The sequence below is a fragment of the Miniopterus natalensis genome, chromosome 5 (genome assembly GCF_054644295.1).
Source record: "Miniopterus natalensis isolate mMinNat1 chromosome 5, mMinNat1.hap1, whole genome shotgun sequence".
Classification (NCBI taxonomy): Eukaryota; Metazoa; Chordata; class Mammalia; order Chiroptera; family Miniopteridae; genus Miniopterus; species Miniopterus natalensis.
Window position 1 is genome coordinate 58,314,982 of NC_142085.1, and position 23,485 is coordinate 58,338,466.

At 38.1% G+C, this 23,485-nt stretch overlaps 1 protein-coding gene across 1 annotated transcript in view; it reads left to right on the forward strand.

Annotated features, from left to right (window-relative positions):
- The window catches only part of SLC16A10 (solute carrier family 16 member 10), a 113,338-nt gene extending 96,632 nt beyond the window's left edge, over positions 1–16,706 (forward strand). The window contains 4 exon segments of the mRNA XM_016217532.2: positions 6,558–6,786; positions 8,685–8,906; positions 8,909–14,418; positions 15,139–16,706. Coding sequence (XP_016073018.2) covers positions 6,558–6,786; positions 8,685–8,906; positions 8,909–8,961 — 504 coding nt within the window. The 3' untranslated portion in view covers positions 8,962–14,418; positions 15,139–16,706.
- The last annotated feature ends 6,779 nt before the right edge of the window (positions 16,707–23,485 follow it).

Genomic DNA, 23,485 nt, shown 5'->3' on the forward strand with positions numbered 1-23,485 from the left:
ATGGCAGCCATTCTGACCGGTGTGAGGTGATACCTCATTGTGGTTTTAATTTACATCTCTGATGATTAGTGACATTGAGCATTTTTTCATGTCTATTGGCCACCTGTAGACATTGAGAAGTGTCTATTCAGATTCTTTGCCCATTTTTTAATTGGGTTGTTTATATAAGTTCTTTATGTATTTTGGAAATTAACACCTTATCAAATGTTCAGCTATTTCATTCATTCAGAAAATTCATAAATAAGTGAAACAACAAATTGATTTTTCTTCTCTCCCCTACCCTTCCTCTCTCTTTAAAATAAATATATAAAAAAATTAAAAAAACTGTATAAATATATAAAAATTTTTTTAAAAGCTTCCTGCTTTCACCTGTTATATCCCAGCTTCATGGGCCTATTATAGTTCTCTCCTCTCCCTGTCCCTTGAAGCCACTTCTGAGTAGCAGCCGGGCACAGAACACACTTTATAACCTCTCACAGGGTTAATTTTTGGCCAGAGTCAGGAAAACACAGGCTCTGGAGTGAGACATGAGCTCACACCAGTCTTGCCAATGCTTTGTTTCCAGACTGGCAGAGGGCTGTGGAGAGGATTCATGGTGACATCTTATATAAAGTGCTGGGTCAGAGTGGATGATTAATACATCCTTGCTTATATTATGTTTTCTTTTTTCAAATTATGAGAAAGTTACAGAGGTAGTAGAAGTGAGACAGCTGGGCTGCGTAGGCTCATGAAACAATTTACAGAAGCAAAAGAAGGGCCCTTGGAACTCAGGAGAGAGAAAGGCAAAGGTAATATGCCTGGGGGACAAATAGGAGGAAGGGAAAGGTGCTGGTGCGCTCCCAAGAGGAAGAGCCCCAATTTTTTGTTTGTTTTTTTGGTGTGTGTTTTGGTTAACCCTCACTGGAGAGTATTTTTTTCATCGATTTTTAGAGAGAGTGGAAGGGAGGGAAAGAGGAGGAAGGGAGGGGAGAGAGAGAGAGAGAGAGAGAAAAAGAGAGAAATATCGATGTGAGACACACATCCATCAGTTGCCTCCTGCACACCCCCCATTCGGGGCTGGGGATTGAACCTGCAACCCAGGTGTGTGCCCTTGACTGGGACTCGGACCCAGGAGCCTTTGGTGCACAGGCTGACGCGCTAACGACTGAGCACACTGGCCAGGGCACAGCGCCAATGTTTTAACATTCTATTAAATACCGAGGCAGGTCGGATTTGGAACAGGTCTCAAGAAAGGAGACCTTGGTTATCCTGAACTGGAGACTTCGTCATAGGCAACAAAGAGTTTAGGAGTACATCTCACACTTTTGCTTAAGAGTTCTGAATTTAAACTTCCATCAAGGTCCTGGGTTGCAGGTGTTTTTAGCCTAAGGGTTAAACCCTGAGTGGAGAGAGAACTGAATTGAATGGCATTATATAGAATAATAATGGTTAAAGAAAACCTTTGCAAAGGGTCCCAGGGTATAGACTTTAATGGGAAGAGAAAAGGCTATGTTCTGGTATTTTTTTACCATCTTTCTTGACTTCGCAGGCCTGTCTTTCTAGTTGCCATTAAATTACTACATATTTGTGTCTTTACTATGTAACTGTTTCAGAAGTATGAGAGTGTATCAAAGGTTTGGAAGTTATAACTCCTTAATGAGGGAATTGAAAACAGATTCAGATCACTTTCCCATTGTGTCATATTTCTGTGTGACATGGGCATATTGAAGCCTGGACATCATATCCATCGATGTAAAGTAGACAGACCCAAACAGCACGTGGGTGTGCATAGGAAAGGCCTAGGAGAATGCAAACCGCATTGACTGGTATCCAGATGGGGCAAGTGGGCATGGGCTGAGGTAAGAGGGGGTTGAAGGTAGGCTTTCGTATATCACTGTATACATTCTTCTAAGGTTTGAATTTTGTTTAAAAAAATGGATTCATGAGTTACTTTTGTAAGTTAGAAAATTTTTTGGTAATTTAGAAAAATTAATCACTTTCATATCCATCTTGTGTAAGCTTCCTCTTCTGGTTGAGGTAGGAATAACTAACTGATCAGCGTTGTCCAGTTTTTGTTCCATTTTACATTTTCTTAAAGAAACCTTGAGCTAATGGTATGTGTTTTACCAACAAGCTATTTCCAAAATATTATCCAACTACTTACAATTCCCCATCCTGCATAAAGAATAAGACTATGAGGCCCTCTCTTCTCAGCAAGGCTGTGGCACTGGGGCCAGTTCCTCCATCAGGCAGAAATGGTGGTACTCGTGCTGTGGAGAAAGTTGAACAGACTCCCTGGGAAGCACTTAGAAAGGACTGTAGCCTCTGTGTGCTTTAGAAGAAGCCAGCCTGAACGCTTCCCTTTACTTCGTGATGGACCAGCAGGTGTCTGCTGCCAGCTGCTTTCTACCCTGAGTTCCTAGCCAGAGGCTCTGAAAGTCAGGAAACTTTCTATTGCATAAATTCATAGGAGGAACAATTGAATCTAACTGGCTGATTTTGTGTCTGCCTCTGAAAATGCCTTCTGCTTATTCAGGTGCAGTTCATTTATCCCCTTGACCTATACTTAGATTCCTGAGCAAAAGTGAAACTGACATTTCTCTAAGAATGCTCTCTGTGATAGAAATGGGGACGGTAATGGCAACAACAACTAAAAATTTGTTCTTGGGTATATAACCTAAATCAAGCAGGGAGTTACTCTTCTAGTGCCTGTAATATTATGATAGAAGATATTTCCATGGATGGTTTTAAGAAAACAAAAGCAAAAAAGATACCTCAACTGTCAGTGCCTTATTAAATGTCAGTGCTAGAGCCCAGAAGAGAATTAGAGACCTTTGAATCCCTTATTTAAATCTAATCAGAGCTGCTGTGTTTGAGGAAAACAGACCCCCTCCCCCCAAAAAAAGATTGCATGTAATACTAAATTTATTCATCTTTTAAATTCTGGGGCCTAGTATGTACAGATCAGTATTTCATATATGGATCAATATTTATTTTGGGAAGTCATGAGGAAGTACTGAACCTCCCAAAAGAACAGTTTGCTAAACCTTGCCATGTACTCCTTGTGGCTTAAATATCCCTGCATATGAGGATATAATAAATATATCCTTACCAGCTTGGCCTATTTACCTCCTAAATGAACTGCATTTTGGATAGTGACACCTGCTGGGAAAGAGCATCATTTCTCACTACTATAGTGACAAAAAAGGTAGAAACAGCTAGTTAGAGAAATGCTGAAGAGTAAATGTGTAAATTTCTATAACTCAGTTCTTAAAGAAAACCAAGAAATTTTACTTTAAAATAACAGTAAACAATTTTAATTTGACAGTTGTTACTAAAATTTAACAAATTTAAATAACTAACAATTATTGTCAAATAATTGAAAAAGAATATAAATTAATATAGTTTGAATTGAGAAAAGGAGAATTTGCAGTCAGGTAAAGTATTAAGAAGAAATATGCTCAAAACACATATAGTAATAAATATGAAACTCTTCAGTGAATGATTTCTTATAAAACTGACCAAAGAACAAAAACTTGAAGGAGCCAACAGTGGACAGAAAAATCAGGATAACTACCAAAAGTAAAGTGCCTGGGTCTCATGTAACATAAATCGGTCTAAGAAACATTCATTTATTGAGCAAAGTTCACTTTGTGCCAAGTAGTATATAGGCTTTCAGCAGTCCACTCTTGCTCGCATATCTTGGAAAGATTTGTGCTGAACAAAATAGTAAAAGAATAGGAAGTACATTCAAAGAAAAAATATATATTCCTAAAACTAACCTAGTATAATTACATTGGTGTGGTTGGGAATGTTTGGTCTGTGGCTTTACCAACTAAACCTGTTGAATCTGGCCCCATAGTGTCCTAAAGATTTATTCTAGATTCTCTGGAATTTGTGATGATATGTTTTTAAGAGTCAAGTGACTTTCCATGTTGATCTCCTTTTATGTTTGTAGGTAGAATTAAAAATGTATAATTAAGAATACTAGGGTTTTTCTGGTTAGTTTTTTCAGTAAAAAAAACTCCTTAAACCTTTATCTACTTGCTAATTTCAAACCACTTTCTACATTTTGATTTATCTTTTGACCTCTTTTTATATTGATGGAAAGCATCAGGAAGTCTTTACTTCAGGTTACAGAGAGCTAGAACCTGGTCTCCGAGCCTTAGTTCTTTCCAGCCTACCCTGCATACCCAGTAACTACTCACCACTAATAAATTATGCTTGTGCTTTCATAAAATTTGGGTTGGGTTTGAGAATAAGATTTTTAAGTAGAAAATTTTAAAATCAGGACAGTGGGGAGACTGTGTTCTTTAGAAAATGTGAAGTGCCAGACTCGTTTTTCAAATAGACAACTCAGAGTCTAAACTGATTATAATTCTACCATAAAGCCATATTTTAGTAATGAAGAAGAAAATGTTACTCAGCTATATGGTATGAGTACCAAAAATAGACTAACCTGGAATTGGAAACCTTTTTCAAGAGCGTGTTTCTTACCGTGGGGTCAGTGGGCCACTTCTGCTAAAGTCACCCCAGGGGCTGTGGTCACATGACTAAGCCTCTCCCAGCATCACTATCTTCATCTGTAAAATGGGGATGACATTAGCACCCACCTCATAAAGTTGTTACTAGGATCAACATCTAAAGTTCTTAGAACAATGCTTGGCATTTAAAAAGCACTAAATAAATGATAGTTGCTATTATATATGAATGCTTTTTAAAAAATTTGATGCTATTTAAAACATTCTGCTGATTGTCCAGTTTTAGTCTGTTCTTTGCCTAAAAAAGTTACTGAGTTGTCTGTTTCTTCTTTTTTTTTTATACCCATCATACTTTGAATATACAACTATGGCAACATTTAGAACACTTCATGTACACTTATTTACATGTTCATCTCCTCAACTCAAGGGTAGGAAAAAGTCTTATTTACATAACACAGGAGCCACCAAATGGCAGGAAAATTAGGTGTTTGATTTTATTGACCACTCAAATAGAAGCGTTCAGTGTCTCAGAATATTTCTCAACTTTAACTCTAGGATACTTAAATAGGGTGCATCTGCAGTGTATCCCCAGAAGACATCATGTTTGAAAATATTACTTGATGATAATAATTATACTGATTTACACAACAAAGTAATAAAATTGGATTACCTAAATTAGTTCTTAGAATGTTATTGTAGACTATTTTACTGTTTTCATTACATATTATGCATCATGTTTCCTATGACAGTTAAAACTTAATTGGAATTTGAATAATCAAAATTCAGTATATATTCATATAATACATATCAAATCATAGTTACTTATTTTAATCTCTCTCACTTGGTCTGAATAGGCTCATTATGTCTGGAATATTAGCAGGCAATACATTCTATATTGATTATTTAAATATCTAAACCTTATATCCCCATAACTGAGCTTCTCAAAACTGGAAGCTCTAGGATGTGAAAAACTGATTTTGTTGGCCTATTTTCATTTTGCAAAGGACTAGTGCCAGTAAAGTATACATAATTTCAAAGGTAAAATTTAAAAATAAAAAAATTTATTTTATCGATTTTTAGAGAGAGAGAAAACCATCAGGTTGTTGTTCTACTTATTTATGCATTTATTGGTTGATTCCTGTATGTGCCCTGACCAGGGATCGAACCCACAACCTTGGCATAGAGGGATGATACTCTAACTGACCCCAGAGTTAAGGTTGAGAAATATTCTGAGACATTGAACACTTTCATTTGAGTGGTCACTAGAATCAAACACCTAATTTTCCTGCCATTTGGTGGCTCCTGTGCTATGTGAATAAGACTTGTTCCTACCCTTGAGTTGTGGGGAGATGAACATGTAAATAACATGTTCATGGAGATGAACATGACTGAGCTACCCGACCAGGACTAAGAATCAAATGTTTGATGAATGAATTTGAGCAGATATTCAAAGAGCTAGTATTTATTATTGAGCCTTGACCAGGTACAAGATCCGTAAACCTTATAAATATCTAGTTCAAAGGTGACTAGTACAGATTCTGACCTCAAAGAGCTTATAGGCTGGAAGGGAAAATAAGTAGGTGTATAAAAATAGTTACTTTCTTCTTGTCCCTTAATGCAGCGATTTTCATCTGGTGGGCAGCAAGAGGCACACAGGTGTGCCACAAGAATTTTTAAAACATGCACTACCTGACTATTTAGTCAGGGGCACTGACCTCTTTTCCCTTAGATTGTCAAATAAAAAGACGGCAACAGCCAACACAACAATAGTTGTCCTGTGTGAATGAATCAAACTTATACCTATTTTTGTCAGATCTGCAAAAAATATATTTTTTAGTGTGCTGCAGAATTTTTAGTAATTAGTTTATGTGTGCCGTGAAATGAAAAAGGTTGAAAATCGCTGCCATAATGGAAATATTGTGCTAGTGGAACTTGGGAGATGATTACAGGAGTTGATTATATATATGTAAAATCAGAGGTAATGGGGCTGGGGAGGCGACTAACCAATAACTACTGAAGAATTCTAAACATGTTGCTCAGTAATTGTAAAAGTCACTTTTCCTGACAGCAGAGTTGACATTGTGGTGTCTGTCCTAGGTACTCTCCTTTGTCTTCATTGGTCTGATGTCCATGATGATTCCCCTGTGTAGTGTCTTTGGGGCCCTCATAGCTGTCTGTCTCATCATGGGCCTCTTCGATGGATGCTTCATTTCAATTATGGCCCCCATTGCCTTTGAGTTAGTTGGTGCCCAGGATGTTTCCCAAGCAATTGGATTTCTGCTCGGATTCATGTCTATACCCATGACTGTGGGCCCACCTGTTGCAGGTAAATTTAATTATGCTCCAGTAATTATATTAATTCATAGCATTTTTTACTACAGGTCTTAAGTCTCACTTGTCTGTAAAATATATACTTTATTAGTTACTTGTCTTTTGTTTTTGTGTGCTATAAAAAGCCAAATACAAAATGTCATATATTGGGTGATTCCATTTATGTGAAATACCCAGAATAGGTAAATCTGTAGAGGCAGAGATTCGATTTGTGGCTGCCAGGGCCGGAGGGAAGGGGGCAAAAGAGCAGCTGCTCAGTGGGAATGGAGTTTCCTTCTGACGTGATGAAAACATTTCGGAACGAGACGGAGGTGGTGGTTGCATCACATTGTGAATGTACTAAATGCCACTAAAGTGGTTAATTTTATGTTATGTGAACTTCACCTTTAGAGATCTTCTGAATGACAGTATGAAGATGTCTTAGGTTCAGTGTTACTTGGATGCCAGTGTGAATTATTATGATAAGATTTGATAAAATTATGATAAAAATTAAATGTATGGTACTATCATCTGTGTCTGGCACATGAAGGGCTCAGTTAAAGTTCAGCTCAATTCATTCTCATATTCAGAACCCCACATACTTAGCAACTTTGCCAATTGGGAACCTAGTTATGAATCAAGCAAGCAGAGTCACCACTGTGCAAACCAAATAAAATTTGAGTTCTAGAGGTCACAGTTTCCCTGTAGGAGAACCTCCAGTCCTTCCCCTCTCCCCCACTAGTCACACTATTTTTACACCTTACAAGCTTTGTTATTTAGGGTTTCCAAGTCCACAGTAGATGACAAATAGCACTGTAGTAGGAATGGTGTTTGCTATTAGGCGTAACTGATAACAGACCAAGAATAAAGGAGGTAACAGGAAATTCCCAAAGAAGGCAGAGCAACACAGCAACTGGCAGCACAAAGCCCTGGCTCACCAGGAGGTCCTGAGGAGTCATAGTATTATAGCCAAACAAAATAATTAGCGTTCATAAGGATGAAAGGTTCAGTTATATATTAAATATTCTGATTCAGAAGGTAGGAAAATCTCATAGTTAGATATATTGTATATTTTAGGTTTCCATCCACAATGAATGTACACTTTTTTAATGTGTTGGTACTTAACTGGACAAATCCTCGGGAGAATCAGATATTTAGTATGTTGTGCTCCCTGGACATTTCAGGTACCTGAGTTTGTATAGTAAAAGTTTAAAAAGTTAAAAAACGCTGAGATAGCTAATTAAAATTTGGATTGTGTTAGGAAAATTAGATACAAGGAGTATGCCAAATAACAGTTTTCAGAAGCAGAACCCAAGGATCTATTACGTACCACACATAGATTCTCATATTTTCCTCTCATGTGCTGACAAACATTAGTTATCATCCCAAAATGTATTTAACAACCCTTTTCTTCCTAACTTAGATTTATAATTTTTCATAATTTTGAATTATAATTTTAAATAGTTTCATGTTATTTCATAAACAAAGGTTTGAAATGTAGACATTTTGAGGTGTGTCTGAGAAGTTTCAGCTTGGTGGTCTGTCCATCTCTACACCATGTGTCAGAGTGCCCCAAAGGACCTCTGAAGGGTTTTGAGAAAGCCAAAGCTTTGTTTTAAATATTTTTTCCACATAATACCTTGGTATAAAACCCCAGGGGCCAAAACAACAACAACAAAACAAACAAACAAAAAACCCCAGATTAAATATATGAGATCTTTTCCTTTCTCATATCAGAAAAGATTTATATCTCAGACACATTTCCTAAAAAAATGTTTAATCTGAGATGTGTGAACTAGTCCTGCTGAGATGAAGTTATTAGGTTGGAACTAGGCAGGCCATCAGTGTGACTGATCTGAGACCCCCCAAGAGCCCCACTTGTACTCTCTTGGTGACAGTTTTTTCCCTTCCCAGGGTTACTTCGTGAAAAGCTGGGTTCCTATAACGTGGCCTTCTACCTCGCTGGAATCCCTCCCCTTATTGGAGGTGCTGTCCTTTGTTTTATTCCATGGATCCATAGTAAGAAGCAGAGAGACGTCGATAAAACCGCTGAAGGAGAAAAGATGGAGAAAATGTTGGAGAACCAGAACTCTCTGCTGTGAAGTTCATCTGGACTCTTTAAGAAAGAATCCGACTCTTATTTAATGTCTTCTATACCTCCTCCAGACTGGACTTGCTTTCAGAAGTTTAAGCAAGTTTTCCTTTTATATGAATTGCAAATTTATTTTTTTAATCACATCCTAAGAATAGCACAATAATGGGAAATAGAACACTAATTACTACAAGAACCATTTTCTGCCGCTGAATAGCTGTCTGTTATTTCCATGAGTCTGAGGGCAGAGACTCTGGTCCATGAAAACATGTCAGAAAGTAAAATATTATGAGAATTTGAACCTATCTCAGTAAAAAGCAACTTTGGAAACTGTGAATGCTATTTAGCTTCTACAAATATTTAAAAATACCTCAAGCTATACTTGTAATAGGTTAAGACTAGAAATATTTTTTGTTTTCTCACATGCTGTTTTTAGTTCTGGTATCTATCTCTATTTTAATTTCTCTGCTATTTGGAAACTCTTTACAAAATTTAAGCCTGGATTCTAGATAATGTGAGATCTACCTAAACCTCAAGTCTGGGTTAATTGCTTGCCTGCTGTTAAATAGGCTATGGAATGAAGGTGTTCTGACTGCTCCGGGGTTAGGGATCTTCTTGGAGCAGATGCCAACAGTGATCAGAATCAGTATGTGAGATGAGAAGGATCCTGTTCATAAGGGCAGATCAGTTAAAAATCTGGCATTTCTTCCATTTACGTTTATTCCCTTTGGCTCTGCAGTGTGTTTTACCTGAGTGGCCAGAAACACCCCAAATTTCTGAATTTGTTTAAATTGTAACAATAAAGTAAAATAGAATGAACGAAAGATACTCTGGCAGTTTTAACATAGAATTTTTTTGACTTCTGAATTTGTTAGCACTAGGACCTGATATTTAAACAAAGCTTACTGAGCATGTTGTCAAGTTTCAGTTTCAGGCACAATGGGGGAAAAAAATCTTTGTATTTGTGAAGAAAATATCTATTTCTGATAGACACATTTGCTCAAATTGGTTTATGAAATTAATGGGTTTTGAAAGGTTAAAAGCATTTATAAAGAGAAACAACTCCTACATTTCCAAAACTTTCTGGCAGAAATTGGTATTCATATATATTTTTCCTAGTGTGTTACCCATTAACATTCCCAGTACTTTTTTTCTGTTTGTGCTCAAACAATTGTAAGCAAGCTATTAGAGTTTTAAGGACCTAAATTAAAACCAAAGTCATGTCATGACCCATCCTCCTCTACAAAAAATAGGAACACTTCCCTCATTCCTGAAATTACACTTTAGTACATTTTTTTCTTATTTAGGTCTTTAAAAATTAATAATATGCAAAGTACATTTAAATCCTAAATATAGATGTATATTAGATCTTCCTCAAATGTAGCTTGTTTACCTGGGAAGAATGTTGTCTCTTTTTCTTTAGAGAGAAAGACGTCAATTTGTTTTTCGACTTTTTTATATGCATTCATTAGTTGGTTCTTGTATGTGCCCTGACTGGGGATCAAACCCACAACCTTGGTGCATCGGGATGACGCTCTAACCAACTGAGCTACCCAGCCAGGGTGAATGCCTTCAGGATCCACCTATTTCTAAATTCTTTGTAAGGAGAGAAAGTTAGTCTATTATCATCCTACTTTACTTTTCAGCTACTAGTGTTTCTGAAAGGCAAAGTGCTTCCATTCCTTGTCTCTAGACAAGGATGGAGGTACCTGGAAAGCATGTGGATTTAGAGTTGATGGGGAGTAGGCAGGTGTGGCACACAGGAGGCTGGAAGGAAGTGAGGCTATTAATTAAGCAGCTTGAAAACCCAGTAACTTTTCCTTTCAGTATCAGCTTTCTTATCTGCAACCTTGAAAGTTCAAAGTGTATAGGCACTAAATGTGTTTATTTTAAATAGGATTTTAAATAATTTTCATTGTGAAGACATTCAGCAACTTACTGTGCCATACACACAGTTGCAACTTATTACTTCCAATACTTCCATATTTCATATTCAGGAGAGTTAGGTAATTTGTTGTCTGGAAGGCTCTGTTGCAAAAAATAAGTAAATAGAAAACCCTACATTTGAACACACTGCCCTTTTATGTTCTTATTTTAAACTTTTAGAAAATGACCTAGAAATGATAATATGTTATCAGGTTTTTCATTTACTCATGTCATTGTAAAGACATCATTTCCTCATTATTATCAGTGCTTTTGAGATCAGCAAAAACATACAAATTAAGACCAATCATTAAACCTGCCATTAGAAAATTTTTTTTACAGTTTTTGCAAGACTCCTAAGACTCCCCCACCCCTAATTTTACAGAAAGAATAATTCTAAACTAGTATATTTACTCTGTAAAGGCCTCCAAAGTGCTCTTCCTTTCAAAATCTGTCTTTTTAGGGAGGGAAAGGTAATAATCTGAAACTCAAAGACTTGATCTTGCATTGTTAGTTTTCATAATAAAAGAGTAAAATGACTTAAGTATTTATAATAAAACCTAGGTCTCAGTATTACACATATAATATTATGCTTACATAGTTTTCAGTCTCATGGAATGAGTCAAACAGGTTCTATAGCACCAAGAGAGCTCCACTATAGTAGAGTACTATGCTATAACATTATAAAGTTAAATAGAAAAAGTATAGAAGGTAAGATGCTAAATTCCATAAAATTCATATTTAGTAATATGTTGTTTGGTACAAAAAGTTCTAAAGTCTAAAGGTCTAAAAGTTCTACAAACTAAGAAAATGAAAAATACTAATATCCATAAGGATTCCTGTTTCAGATCAAGAAATATTACTTTAATCTTTCCATCAAAGTAAATCTGTTCTAATTTCTGAATGGTTTTACTATTGCAATAAAGTGACCTGATGGGCCTACATTTTGTTTGTTTGTTCAATTCAGACACTTTTTTGAGAGGAAAAGAATAGAGTCTGAACTCTACTTTCCAGCTCATCACCCTAATTCTGATAGGACTCAGCAAATTCTCACATTCAAAAAGTTCTTGCATTTGAGGCCAGCAGTTAACATCAGATGGGGAGCAATTAGTATCCTTTACAGAAACTGGATCAGATGCACAGGTAACAGATGCCCAGAGATCTTCCAGAAATATTTTGGTTAAATTTTATTGCAGTGGATATTGTTGGGATCCATCCATTTTAGTAGTAAACCATCCAGGCTGTTGCTACCTTACTCAAAATTTATAAATCTCTTTGATCACAGTTGCAGTGCTTAGTCAATAGCCCTACTGCAAGACTTGTAATTTCCACTGAAAACTGCACAGTGACTGCATTAAGCTTCCAGTTCTGTTCTTAAATAGAAACAAGACATTGTTTGCATTTCATAATCCATATATTATCTGTTTATTCATATTTGCAGATGACTACCTGGGCTCTGCCCAAGTATGGAGAGACCTTTAATTCTATTAGCTTCAACCTCTCACACTTTTAAAGTAAGTGGACACTTAGTTGTAGAGCAAACATATCTCCCCTTTTCATACTATCTTTACCCTTATCATTCTTTTTCCCTTTCACTTCCTCCTGTCCTTCAAAAACCTGCAGAAGAGTCAGTCCATTAACATCCTTGCTTAATTCTGCTGGCTGCTTAGCTGCACTCCTTGCTGGTCCCTGTGGTTTCTGAGGCTGAAACCCCATTCAGTTTCTGTAACCTGGAGAGTGGCTTGCTCTCAGCCTTCAGCTTAGGGGCTCTAATGATCTACGGTGAAACTTTTTTAAATTGTGTGATTAAAATTTGGGGGGGAAGTAATAAGTTTCATATAATTGGCATCTTTTGTGCCAACATATAAAACTTTATTTAAATGTTTAAGGTAAATGCTTTGGGAGAAAAGACTATCCAGCTCTTAGCATAAATATTTTAGGAGGGTACAATTTATTACTTTGATTTTCCTGTTCCTTTAAAGTCTTGCTAAATCTAGTCCTGAGAGCACATCATGGAGGATGCCTTGGAATGTAGTGAGCCTTTCAGATGCAGTTCCCCGTGAACGTGCCTTAGTCTGGGTCACACGTGGTGAGTTTAGAGGTACAAGTGGAAAGTATAAGCTAATTAGCTGCAATTTTTAACTATGTAAACAATTTAAATATGTATTTAAAACTTAAACTCTTTAGGAAATTTCTAACACTGAACACTTCACAGTGTTGTTGGCATAGATATTAAGGAGCAATTCCTGTATTGGGTTAAAGATGGTTGCTTTTTTCCAATATGTGAAAATTAAGAGGATGTGAGCTTTATTACTTTCTTTTTACATCTGTATTATTTTTTAATTTGAAAGACAAGTGTTGTCTTGGCTAATAGAAAAATGCATCATCCATATAGTTTAATTAACTCTTAAAGGAAACTCAAACCTTTTGCTTTGTTATTAAAACAAAAGAACAATTTGCCATTCATAGAAGTCTTGCTACTTAACTGACAATCATGAATTCTCATATTATACTCGCTGATTTTTGTTGATGGTTTGGTACAAGGGAAATAAAAAGACCGTCTAGAGTGGAGTTTGACAATGGTTTGGGGGCAAAGAATCACAGGAGGACAGCAACATCAGGCACTTCCTGGGCTCACTACTATTCCATAGCCACAGCCATGCTGATCATTTTATTTGTTGGCAAGGACTAATGCTTTGTCTTATAAATACGCTAGAGAGTGATAGGTTACAATTCTCAAGAGTAAAGGGCCAAATGCCCATAGCTAAATGTGAAACCTGAATACAACTTAGAACCACAATTACTGAACAATCCTAAATGTGGACTTTATCAGATGACTCCTGAGACAGTAAAGACCCATGAAACAATTCTTGCCACATCTGTGACTAAGAGAAACCTTGAAATTTGAGACATAGTGGTTTACATAGTAGTTTACTTTACATGGTAGTTGACTTAGTTTGTCCTTTTTAAAATTATCAATTTTTAAGTAGTGAATATTAATCATCTTGACCTCTATACATTCACAGAAATCCCCCATGGTAATATTTTCTTGACAGATATAATATAGGACTACCTCATTTATGACACAGAAGATTTCAATTTTTTATTAGTATGTTAGAAAGACATTAGGAATGAAACGAAACCTTTCTAAGTACTTGATCATGATGCTCACTTGACCACTATGGCCCACCTACCTCAGCTTTCAGTGTCCAACTAAAAGCCTGGCTTAACTCCTGCTTCATCAGAGGGAAGCTAATGGTGATTCTGGGATTAAAAGGCAAAGGAGAGCAAGTTTTGTTAAGGGGGTCAGAATAGTAAAATGATTCTAAAGCGCTTTGCTCTGATAGATGGATACAAAAGGAACAAAAAAGGAATATTAACCAATGTGGCCTGTGGATAATCTAACAAAGGAAAAAAGCTGAAGAAATAATCTCCGTATAATAATGAACACTTACTAAAATGCTTTCCCAGTGGTTTTTTAAATTGTGCTGGCAGCTTGGCGATGAGGTCTTGTTTTCATTTGTGTTTTCTGTGGCAGGAAGATGGATGATTACTGACAACAGATTGTATGCTTGTGCCTTAACCTTACAGCTTACATGCTGAACTGCTGTAACAGGCTCCCCTTTCCTAGAGGTAATGATTTTTTGTCTCACTGGAGTTTTTGAAAATGCCTAATGTCTGTGTCTATAGCGTAGAAGTTAACCCACCAGTTTCCATTTAATTAAAGGTGTTTCTAGCCTTTCGATATGAGTTCCTAAGGAGAGTATTTTGGAGTTAAATGTCACTAAGCATGTAAGTGATAGGAACTATCTATATAAAATAGTATTAAGAAATCAGATTAGATATGTTAAACTATTTTGGAGCCTCTGATACACAGGATGGGGCAAAAGTAGGTTTACATTGTTTGTACAAAAATAATACAATACTTAATAAATAACACAAGAATAAACTGTTTTGCATACTCACAACTGTAAACCTACTTTTGCCCCACCCTGTATGACTTTTATTCTTTACCAGGTAATACTTTCCAGTATCTGTCAGTTATTAAAAGAGTGGATTTAAAAAATAAATTATGTAAACACAACCTTTTCTACTGTGATTTTCCTTAAGTGTAGTCTTCTATAGTATGTCCTAATCGCTAGAAAGTAACGGGTAAATGTATCTTTCATGACTCAGTCTGTACTGGCATATTATTTCAGGGACGGAGGGCTTTTTATCAAGACTGCTGTATTTTGATCCCAGGCTATGAACAGACTGTGATTTGATGCCTTTCTTTTTTTTCTTCTAAAAGAAAGATTAGATCAAGCTTGGTGCTAAATTTCATGTTTCTTTCAAAATTTTTTTTTTTTACAGTATATATAACACAAGAGGAAATGTGTAGATCCAGCAGTATTATGTGTGTTGAATTTTGTACATACATCTGAGGAAAAAAACTCACCTATAAAATAATTATTGAGTTCAAATATCTACTTAGAGGTATGTAATTTTTGTAAACACACAGGCTTTAAATTATGAAACTTATAAGAAAGTGATCACCAAATGAAACCTGAATGCTAAACATAGCCCCCCCAACATCCCTGGTCAATGTTTCTAGCACAAAGTTAGCTGCTCAAAGCATTCTGTAACTCTGAGGGTATGTAAAAAAAAAAAGTATATTTTATTATACAGTTATATATACACAAAGTAACTTTCTACTGCGCTTGTTTAAGTAGATATTTTAAGATATTTTTTTCAGGCTAAAATCAGAATTCTGGAGGTCATCAGTCTTAAAACTTGGACAATGAGTTACATTAAAAATATTTCACACTGTTCATCTTTCAGATTTAACCTAAAGACTTAAATTAGTAAGGACTATGTCTGAGTCAGAGTCAGCAAATCTCAGACCTCTGATTTATCAAGGGCTGTCAGCATCATGGTTGTAGCTGTGTGATAGTCATCTGAAATTCCACCCAGAATTCCATGTGGATTTCTGAGTCCTAATGTACCTGTAAGTAGGATTCAGATGAAGCGGGGACCACAGGTTTTAATTTAATCCTGTTATCTTTATAGACTTTGCCTTAACTCTGTATTATGAGGATTTGATAAGTATAAATTAGAAACATGATACTATCATTTTCCTAACTAGGAAGACCATACATTTAGAATCTACTAGAGTTTACTGGATTCTCTGTTAATTGAGAATTCCTTTCTACTGTTAACGTGAGTTATATGTGGAAGGGAGAATGGGGACTTGTTAATGAGAAGTTCCAGTAGAGTGAGATTAAATATCCCTTTAATGATAACTTCTGATGTAACTGTTAATATATTGTGGTTTGAGAAATGTAAGATTGGATAGGCATGCACAATGCCGGATACATTTGCCATTTGTCAGTTTGGTCTCCTGCCTGTTTATTTTAGCCTAAAAGTTATAGCTACCACAGACTGAACCCTGCAGTATTATTAAGAGAGCTTGGATATTTTAAGTATGTCCTAGTATAATATGACCTTTATTCATGCCAATTTATTTTAATGTTTATCTGAAAAGTAATTTTAAATTATTTTGCATATTTTCAAAGTTAGAAAAACATGCTTTTTCTTAGACATCAAAACCAAATTATTCCAAGAGCATGCTGTACACCACAGTATAGCTCTACTCTCTCTACACAGGATGCCATTTTTGGTACAATTGTTGTTTAAATGTAGAACGTCGTGAGAAATGATTATGTTGGATTTGATCAGTATGCAGTAGTTTAGAATGTGCCTTTTAAAAGTGTTTCTTTTTAAAGAGTTTAATTTATAATTGATTTTTATAGTGTGCAATTTAATATAGAGAACCAAAACCTTTTTAATGACGAGAGCTTTGTCATCATTTGGAGGATGAGATCATTTTACTGTGGAACAATGTGGTATTCTCAGTAAATATAATAAAAATTTTAGCAAATTCCTATAAGGCTTTGTGATTGTATTTATGGAATTCCTGGGGACCAAGGGGAAGAAAAAATTATACTAAAGTGAAGGAAACAGTCTGTGTTGAATAAAAGACAATAAGCTGTGTGATTTTTTTAGCTGTATCAATGATTCCAAGTGTGTCTGGGTACTGCTATTTCCCTGACAGGGATAGAAATGACCTAAAAGCCCTGGAGAGTCTAAAAACTATTTCTATGTAGCCCTTTTTTTGTAGTTAACATACATTACTGTTTCTTTTACTTACACTGATTGTACTTGTTAAATTCAGCCGGTACTAGGTGACTTCTTACTCATTGATAATCTCAGGGAATGACCAAGAACCAGGCTGGAATATTAAAGAAATAATGCCCTGTTGTTGTGGATTACCCCCATTCAGAGGATGTTGTTTATTTGATGAGCCCTAACTACAGAGCAAATAATTATTTATGTTTAATGGTGCTAAAGAGATTTTTTACATTAAACTCAAGAACATGGGATTGTAATACATCATTTATTCCAATAGTTAATTACATGCCAGCATCTAAGTGCCAGAATGGGGGGGGGGGCTTTTGAGAAAACCGGGAAAGAATGGATATCACAAATTTTTACTGATTCTGAGCTAGATAAAATTCTCCTGAAAAATAATTTTTATGGAATAAATTAAAATTCCAATGTATACAGAAAACCTAATTATCATAATATTAACCTTTTAGGATTTAAAGTTCTCTTCTCATAGTCTCCTACAGCTGAACCTAACACTTTAATTTCAAGAGCTCTTTTTTAAATCCTCAACCCAAGAGTCACCAGTGTCTTTTTTTTTTTTTAAGATTTCAGAGAGAGGAAGGGAGAGGGGGAGAGAGAAACATAGGCTGCTTCCTGCGCACCCCCGATGGGTGATCGAGCCCACAGCCGGGCATATGTGCCCTGACCGGGAATCGAGCTGCAATCTCGTGGATCCTAAGTCGATGCTCAACCACTGAGCCATGCTGGCTGGGCACCAGTGTCTTCTTGCCCCCTTCCAGGGATGGGAAGCTCACTGCCTCACACAGTGCTCTCCATAAATGGGCCCTGTCTCCCATGCTCACCCCGTCCAGCTCCACCACCTTTTACCTGTCCTTGTCCCAGTCATCTGTGGACCTCTGGGTCACTCCCATACACCCATCAGTTTCTCCAGCAATGTGGAGCAGCTTGATTTCCACTTGCACTTAGAGGAGATCCTTGGAACCTTGTCATTCTCTGGACGTGGCTTCATTTTTGAAATCTTAGATGCCAACATCCTCTCTCTCATCACGGAGATTCCCTCCTCCTCACTTCCATTGGATCTGCGCTTCCATCGACCCCCCCCTCTCCAAGCCCCATTGTCTCAATCAGATCTCCTTAGTCTCTACTTTGTCCCCTAACCCTTAACCCTGGCATCTGCAAAACTCTAATCAGCTCTCTGAATATTCATCTCACCAGTTGCCCCTACACCTCCCTCCCCAAATTAAACAATTCCAGCTTCCTCAATGGTCTCTTCTCTCTCTTGCATCATCATTTCTCCCCTCTCTGTACTGGATCATTTCTATCCACACATATACATGCTGTTACATACATCCCAGCTTGGGAGAGGGGGAGACCTCTCTTAAACCCACATGCCCCCTGCAGCTATTGCCTCATCTCCTCCATCCATTTACAAAAGACAAAAAAAAAAAAAATCTTGAAGAAATTTCTACTTACTCTCTCCAATTTTATCTCCTCCACTGTCTCTTGAACCCACTCCACTGAAACTGCCCTTCTCAAGGTTACCACTGACCTCACAGCATTAATTCCAGGAGACATTTTTCAGAAGTCCTTCCTTTATGTGCTGCAGTGAATCAATCCTGATCTGAGCCAGGCTTCCAGCAGACACCTCCCTGAGCTCCCTCGTCTCTCTAGCCTCTCCCTCTCGGCCTGCTTTGCTGGGTCCTGCTCATCTCCCAACCTCCAGGTACTGAGAGTACATTATGGCTTAGCTTTTGAACCCCTTCTCTCATCTATCTGTACTCACCCCCTAGGTGATCTCATCCTAAGGTCTCCTGACGAATTACGACCTCAATGTCGAGGGAGCACATACCTCTCCCTTAAACTCCAGGCCCCTGTGTCCGCCTGCCAGCCTACCACCTCTCATCGGATGACTAAAAAGAATCTCGGCTTAACATACCTCAAACGGAGCTCCTGATAGTCCCTCCTAAATCTGCCTCTTTTGCAGCTCCCCTCATTTCTGTTATTGGCAACTTCCGTTTTCCGACTCTACAGACCAAAACCCTTGGAGTTGCCGTCCTTAAGCCCTCTCCTTTTCTCACCCCCGCTCCCAGTCTGCCGGCAAGCCCTGCTGCTCTGCTTCCAGTGTCACATCCCTCCCCACTTCTCACCACCCCCCTTGCTACCACTCTGCTGGGCATTCTGATCTCTTTCGTTTTCATTCACTTCCCTTGTGTCCCTCTGTCTCCTCTCTACGGAACAGCCAGCATGATCCTGTGAAAACATGTCATCTGTCCTCTGCTCAGAATTCTGTGGCTATTTATCTCTCTCAAAAAAAGTCCTTGCACCGGGCCGGGCCTGGCTCAGTGGTTGAGCATGACCTGGGATCCAGGAGATCGGGACTCAGTTCCCCGTCAGGGCACATGCCCGGGTTGGGGGCTTGATCCCCAGCAGGGGGCGTGCAGGAGGCAGCCGATCAGTGCCTCTCATCATTGATGTTTCCGTCTCTCTCCCCCCTCCCTTCCTCTTTCTGAAATCAATAAAGACATAAAAAAAAAATAAAAAATAAAAGTGCTTGCCATGACCGGCAGACTGCCCTCTCCCTGGCATCTGCCGTGGCTCTGACTGCGTGGGCTGCTGCCTCCTGATCCGTGTGCCTCCTCCCACATCCATCCTTGCGCGGCCCCCTGCCCTGGCCACTCTTCCTCCAGCTCTCCACTTGTCACTGCCAGATTCTTTAGCACGTTACTCAAAAGTCTCTTTGTCTGTGAGGCCTTCCCTAACCATTTAAAACTTAATCACCCCAACACTTTATCTCTCCTTCCCAACTTAAATTTTTTCTCTCCTTAGCTAGCAGTTTTGTATTAGCATACTATATATTTAATTTATCTTGTTTATTGTCTCGCTTCCTCACTAGACTTTAAGTTCCACAAGGGCAGTTTTTTTCTTCTATTGTTTTATCTCCAACATTTAGAAAAGTGCCTGGCATGGAGTAGGTGCTCAATAATTATTTGTTGGCTAAATGAATGGTTTCCAAACATGTCAACATTAGCATATGGACTTTCTCCATCCAGGGAACATTTCTCTAGAGAACTCAGCCAGTGCAGCTGGAGTGAATCATCGGGATCGGGATCAGGATCAGGATCAGGATCAGAACTGGGGTGAGCGTGGCTGGCATGGCTGCTCCAGGACCGAAAAGAGGGCCCACGTAGTTGGGAGACAGCTTCTTAAAGTCAAAAGACAGTCTTCAGTGTGAGTTTCAAAGTCCTTCATAATCTGGCCCCCAAATGCCTTTCTGGACTTACCTACTACTCTGAAAGAACTTTCCACTCAAAGCGATCAGCTCATTATTTTTGAACCCACTTTGCAAGGTCCCCATCTTTGGGCCTCTTAATAAGTTTTTTCCTTGCCCAATCCTGACTCAAATCTCACATCTCTCCTGAACCCCACAGAGGGTCTAGCGCACACAATGCTGTTTTCTCTCTGCCCTTCACTTACTCTACCTTGGCTTTTCTCTGCAAATTTCCAAGCCTCTTCTGACTCAACTGTGTAACAAATTTTGAATAATTTATCTCGAACTTTACTAAATCTTCCTTCACTGATTGAGAGTTCATGCTCAATTCTTCCTAGATGTCTACAGTGGAACTTTGCAGTGACTCTTTTTATATCCTAGTTTTGGAAATAACAGTTTTGTTAAAGAATTATAAAAATGCGGCACTTGTGATAACTCTTTACTTATAATTACCTACAACAAAACTTTGAAGGATAATTTCAGTCTGGGGAGAGGGAAGTAAGAGTATTTAGGAATTAGATCAGTTTCAAGTTGCTTTTTACTATTGGGACAAAAATGAGGGTAAGGAATGGTTTTAAGTGGGTTAAGTTGTTTGCTGCTCTTCTCAAAGTCAGAATGCCGAGGAACTTCAGAGCTCATCTCATTTAACCCATGCATTTGGAAAGCGAGGCTGAGGAAAGTGACATAATTATTCAAGAGCACGTCTGTGTATTCTCCACAAAAGATTATAGCTGATCACATCTGTCTTCTTGAATTTTTGTTTACTTGGCCTCTAAAACTGCACACACCTGATTTTCCTCTTATCTTAGTTTCCTTAGCAGGATATCGGTCATCTTCCCATCTTTACAGGTGGGCTGCCCTCAGGGCCTAGTCCTTGCTGCTCTTCAGTCTATGCTTACAATTCAGGTGGTCTCACCCATTTACCTAGTATTAATACCATTTGCACACTGACAACTCCCAGCTTATAGCTACTATTCCGATCCTTCCACTGAGCTATCGGGCCTCGCATTTGGTGCCATCATTTAATTATCATAATTTTAACACATTCAACCTGAATCCTTGCTTTTTTCCCCATTTCCCTGGAGAATTCATGCTCCTTCCTTTTCCACTTGAATAAATAAGATCACTCTTCACCAGTTGTTTAGGTGACAGAGAATCTCTCCTTAAACCAAGCCTTAGGCTCTTCTGAACTCAGTTCCCAGCAAGGCCTTGACCTTGGGGTTTCCGTGTCCATTTACACCATCCAGTCTTAGCCAGAATCCCCCACCCTCAATATCTGCTCACTTTTGATACCTGACTGGGCTCTTCACCCTCCACCATCCCTCTGGTGATCCATCCCTCTGGTCATCCTTGCCGGCCTTCAGCAAGAATCCTGTTAGGCCCGTTTAGCCAGAATCCCTCCTCATCCCTGATGTTGCCAATTAATAATTTCCCATCCACTGACTGCCCTCCCCGACCCTGATCCTTGGCTATAAATTCCCACTTTTCCTTGCTGCATTCAAAACTGAGCCCAATTCTATACTGAAGTCTCTTTTCCCCTATTGCAATAGTTTCTGAGTAAAATCTGTTATTACAGCTTTAACGACTGTCCAGCTCTGGTTTTTCTTTGACATATTTCAAAATACTTGGTCACTTTTTTTTTTTTTAATATTCTTTCTATTATACACCCAGTCCATTAGCAAATACTATTATTTTAATCTTCAACGTATTTCCCAAATCTAACCACTCTCACCACCTATGCAAATCTGACCTAATCAAACAATCTAATTAGATCTCTCTTCTCTCTGCTGTCCAATACTCCCCCCCCCCGTATTACCCCAATATATCCACAAAGTCCTTAACCTGAGGCCTCCACAATCAGGCACCTTGCTTGCTCTCTGTCCTGATTTTCTACCAGCTTCCCCTTCATTCATGCTGCTCCAGCCACTCCGGCCTAATTTCGTTTCTCCAACACTCTAAGCTAGCTCACTGCTGCTGGGGGGCCTTGCACCTGCGCTCTCTGGGATGCTCGTCCTGCATGGCTGCCTCCCTCCTTTCAATTAGGGTTCTGTTCAAATGTCACCCACGGGACAGATGAGTGGCTCACATGACAATTGAGGGGCCTTTCCCAACACTACCTTAACCCCCTTCCACTACTCTGTCTACTTTGTTCGGCTGTATTTTTCTTAGGGTACTTATCACTATCTGACATCACATTACAAGTGCATTTGTTCTTTGCCTGTCTTGTCCATGAGGGAAAGAATTCGTGTCCCTTTTTTCATTGTTAGAACAACGCCTGACACATAGTAGGTATTTAATAACTGTTTAACGACTCAACCAAGATAGGCTTTTATATAGCTTGTTTGGCAATTAGAAAGAAATACTGTTACTTGTGTTTGTTCCTAGCTTAGCAACACAATAGTCCTTCTCATTATGGGGATTTCTGCAGAGGTTTTGGACATTTTCCACGCAGGCAGGCAGTATCAAGTGTGGCAATAGATGGCAATGATCAAAAGCTGGCTAAAAGCCATCTGTAATTTCCAGCTTTTCCTTTGTTCCAGGGCAAAGCAGTATCTAACTCTGGATAAGTGGTCTCCTCTCAGTAGAACTGGAGGAAGATCTTATCAGTTAGAGAACACCTACAGTGGTTTCTTTTTTCTCTCTCTCCCCTTTTTAAATGCAGATGACTCTAATTGCTTCTGAAGCACTTAGTACTTTAAGAAATATTAGTCTATTTTTGTTCTCTTCAGAGCCTGCAGCTATGCTCTCACTTTTGGTTGCTTTGTTTTTATTCTCTTGATAAATTGATTTGGGCTAATAGTACAGCGAGGCAAAGATTTTACTGATCCGTACAGCATAGGAGACCTTTATAATGGTAGATTCAAAGAGTCCTGGTAGTCTTAAATGTTACAATGAATCCAGTTAAAGGAAATTCTAAGTTTACTTTTCAAAAAGAAAATCTAATTTAAAAATCAGTACGTTTTTATTTTTAATAAGAAAAAATTCAATTACATCAAACAGTGATGTCAGATCTTTTAAAATTATTTCTAACTTTTCAAAGTACGTAGCACAAACATAAAAGTTATCTTTATCGAAATGAAATCTCTGTGAGAGTTGGTTTTAATAGACTGGGGTTTTGGTGATGAGGTTAGAGGCACCTTTATTTTCAACCACATCAAACTTTTCTCAAAGGGACCTTTCCTTACTCTGAAATCTAAATCAGGTTCTTTAAAATCATAGCATCTGTGCACTTTCTGAGGTAAGCTGGGAAGGGAATTAATGACT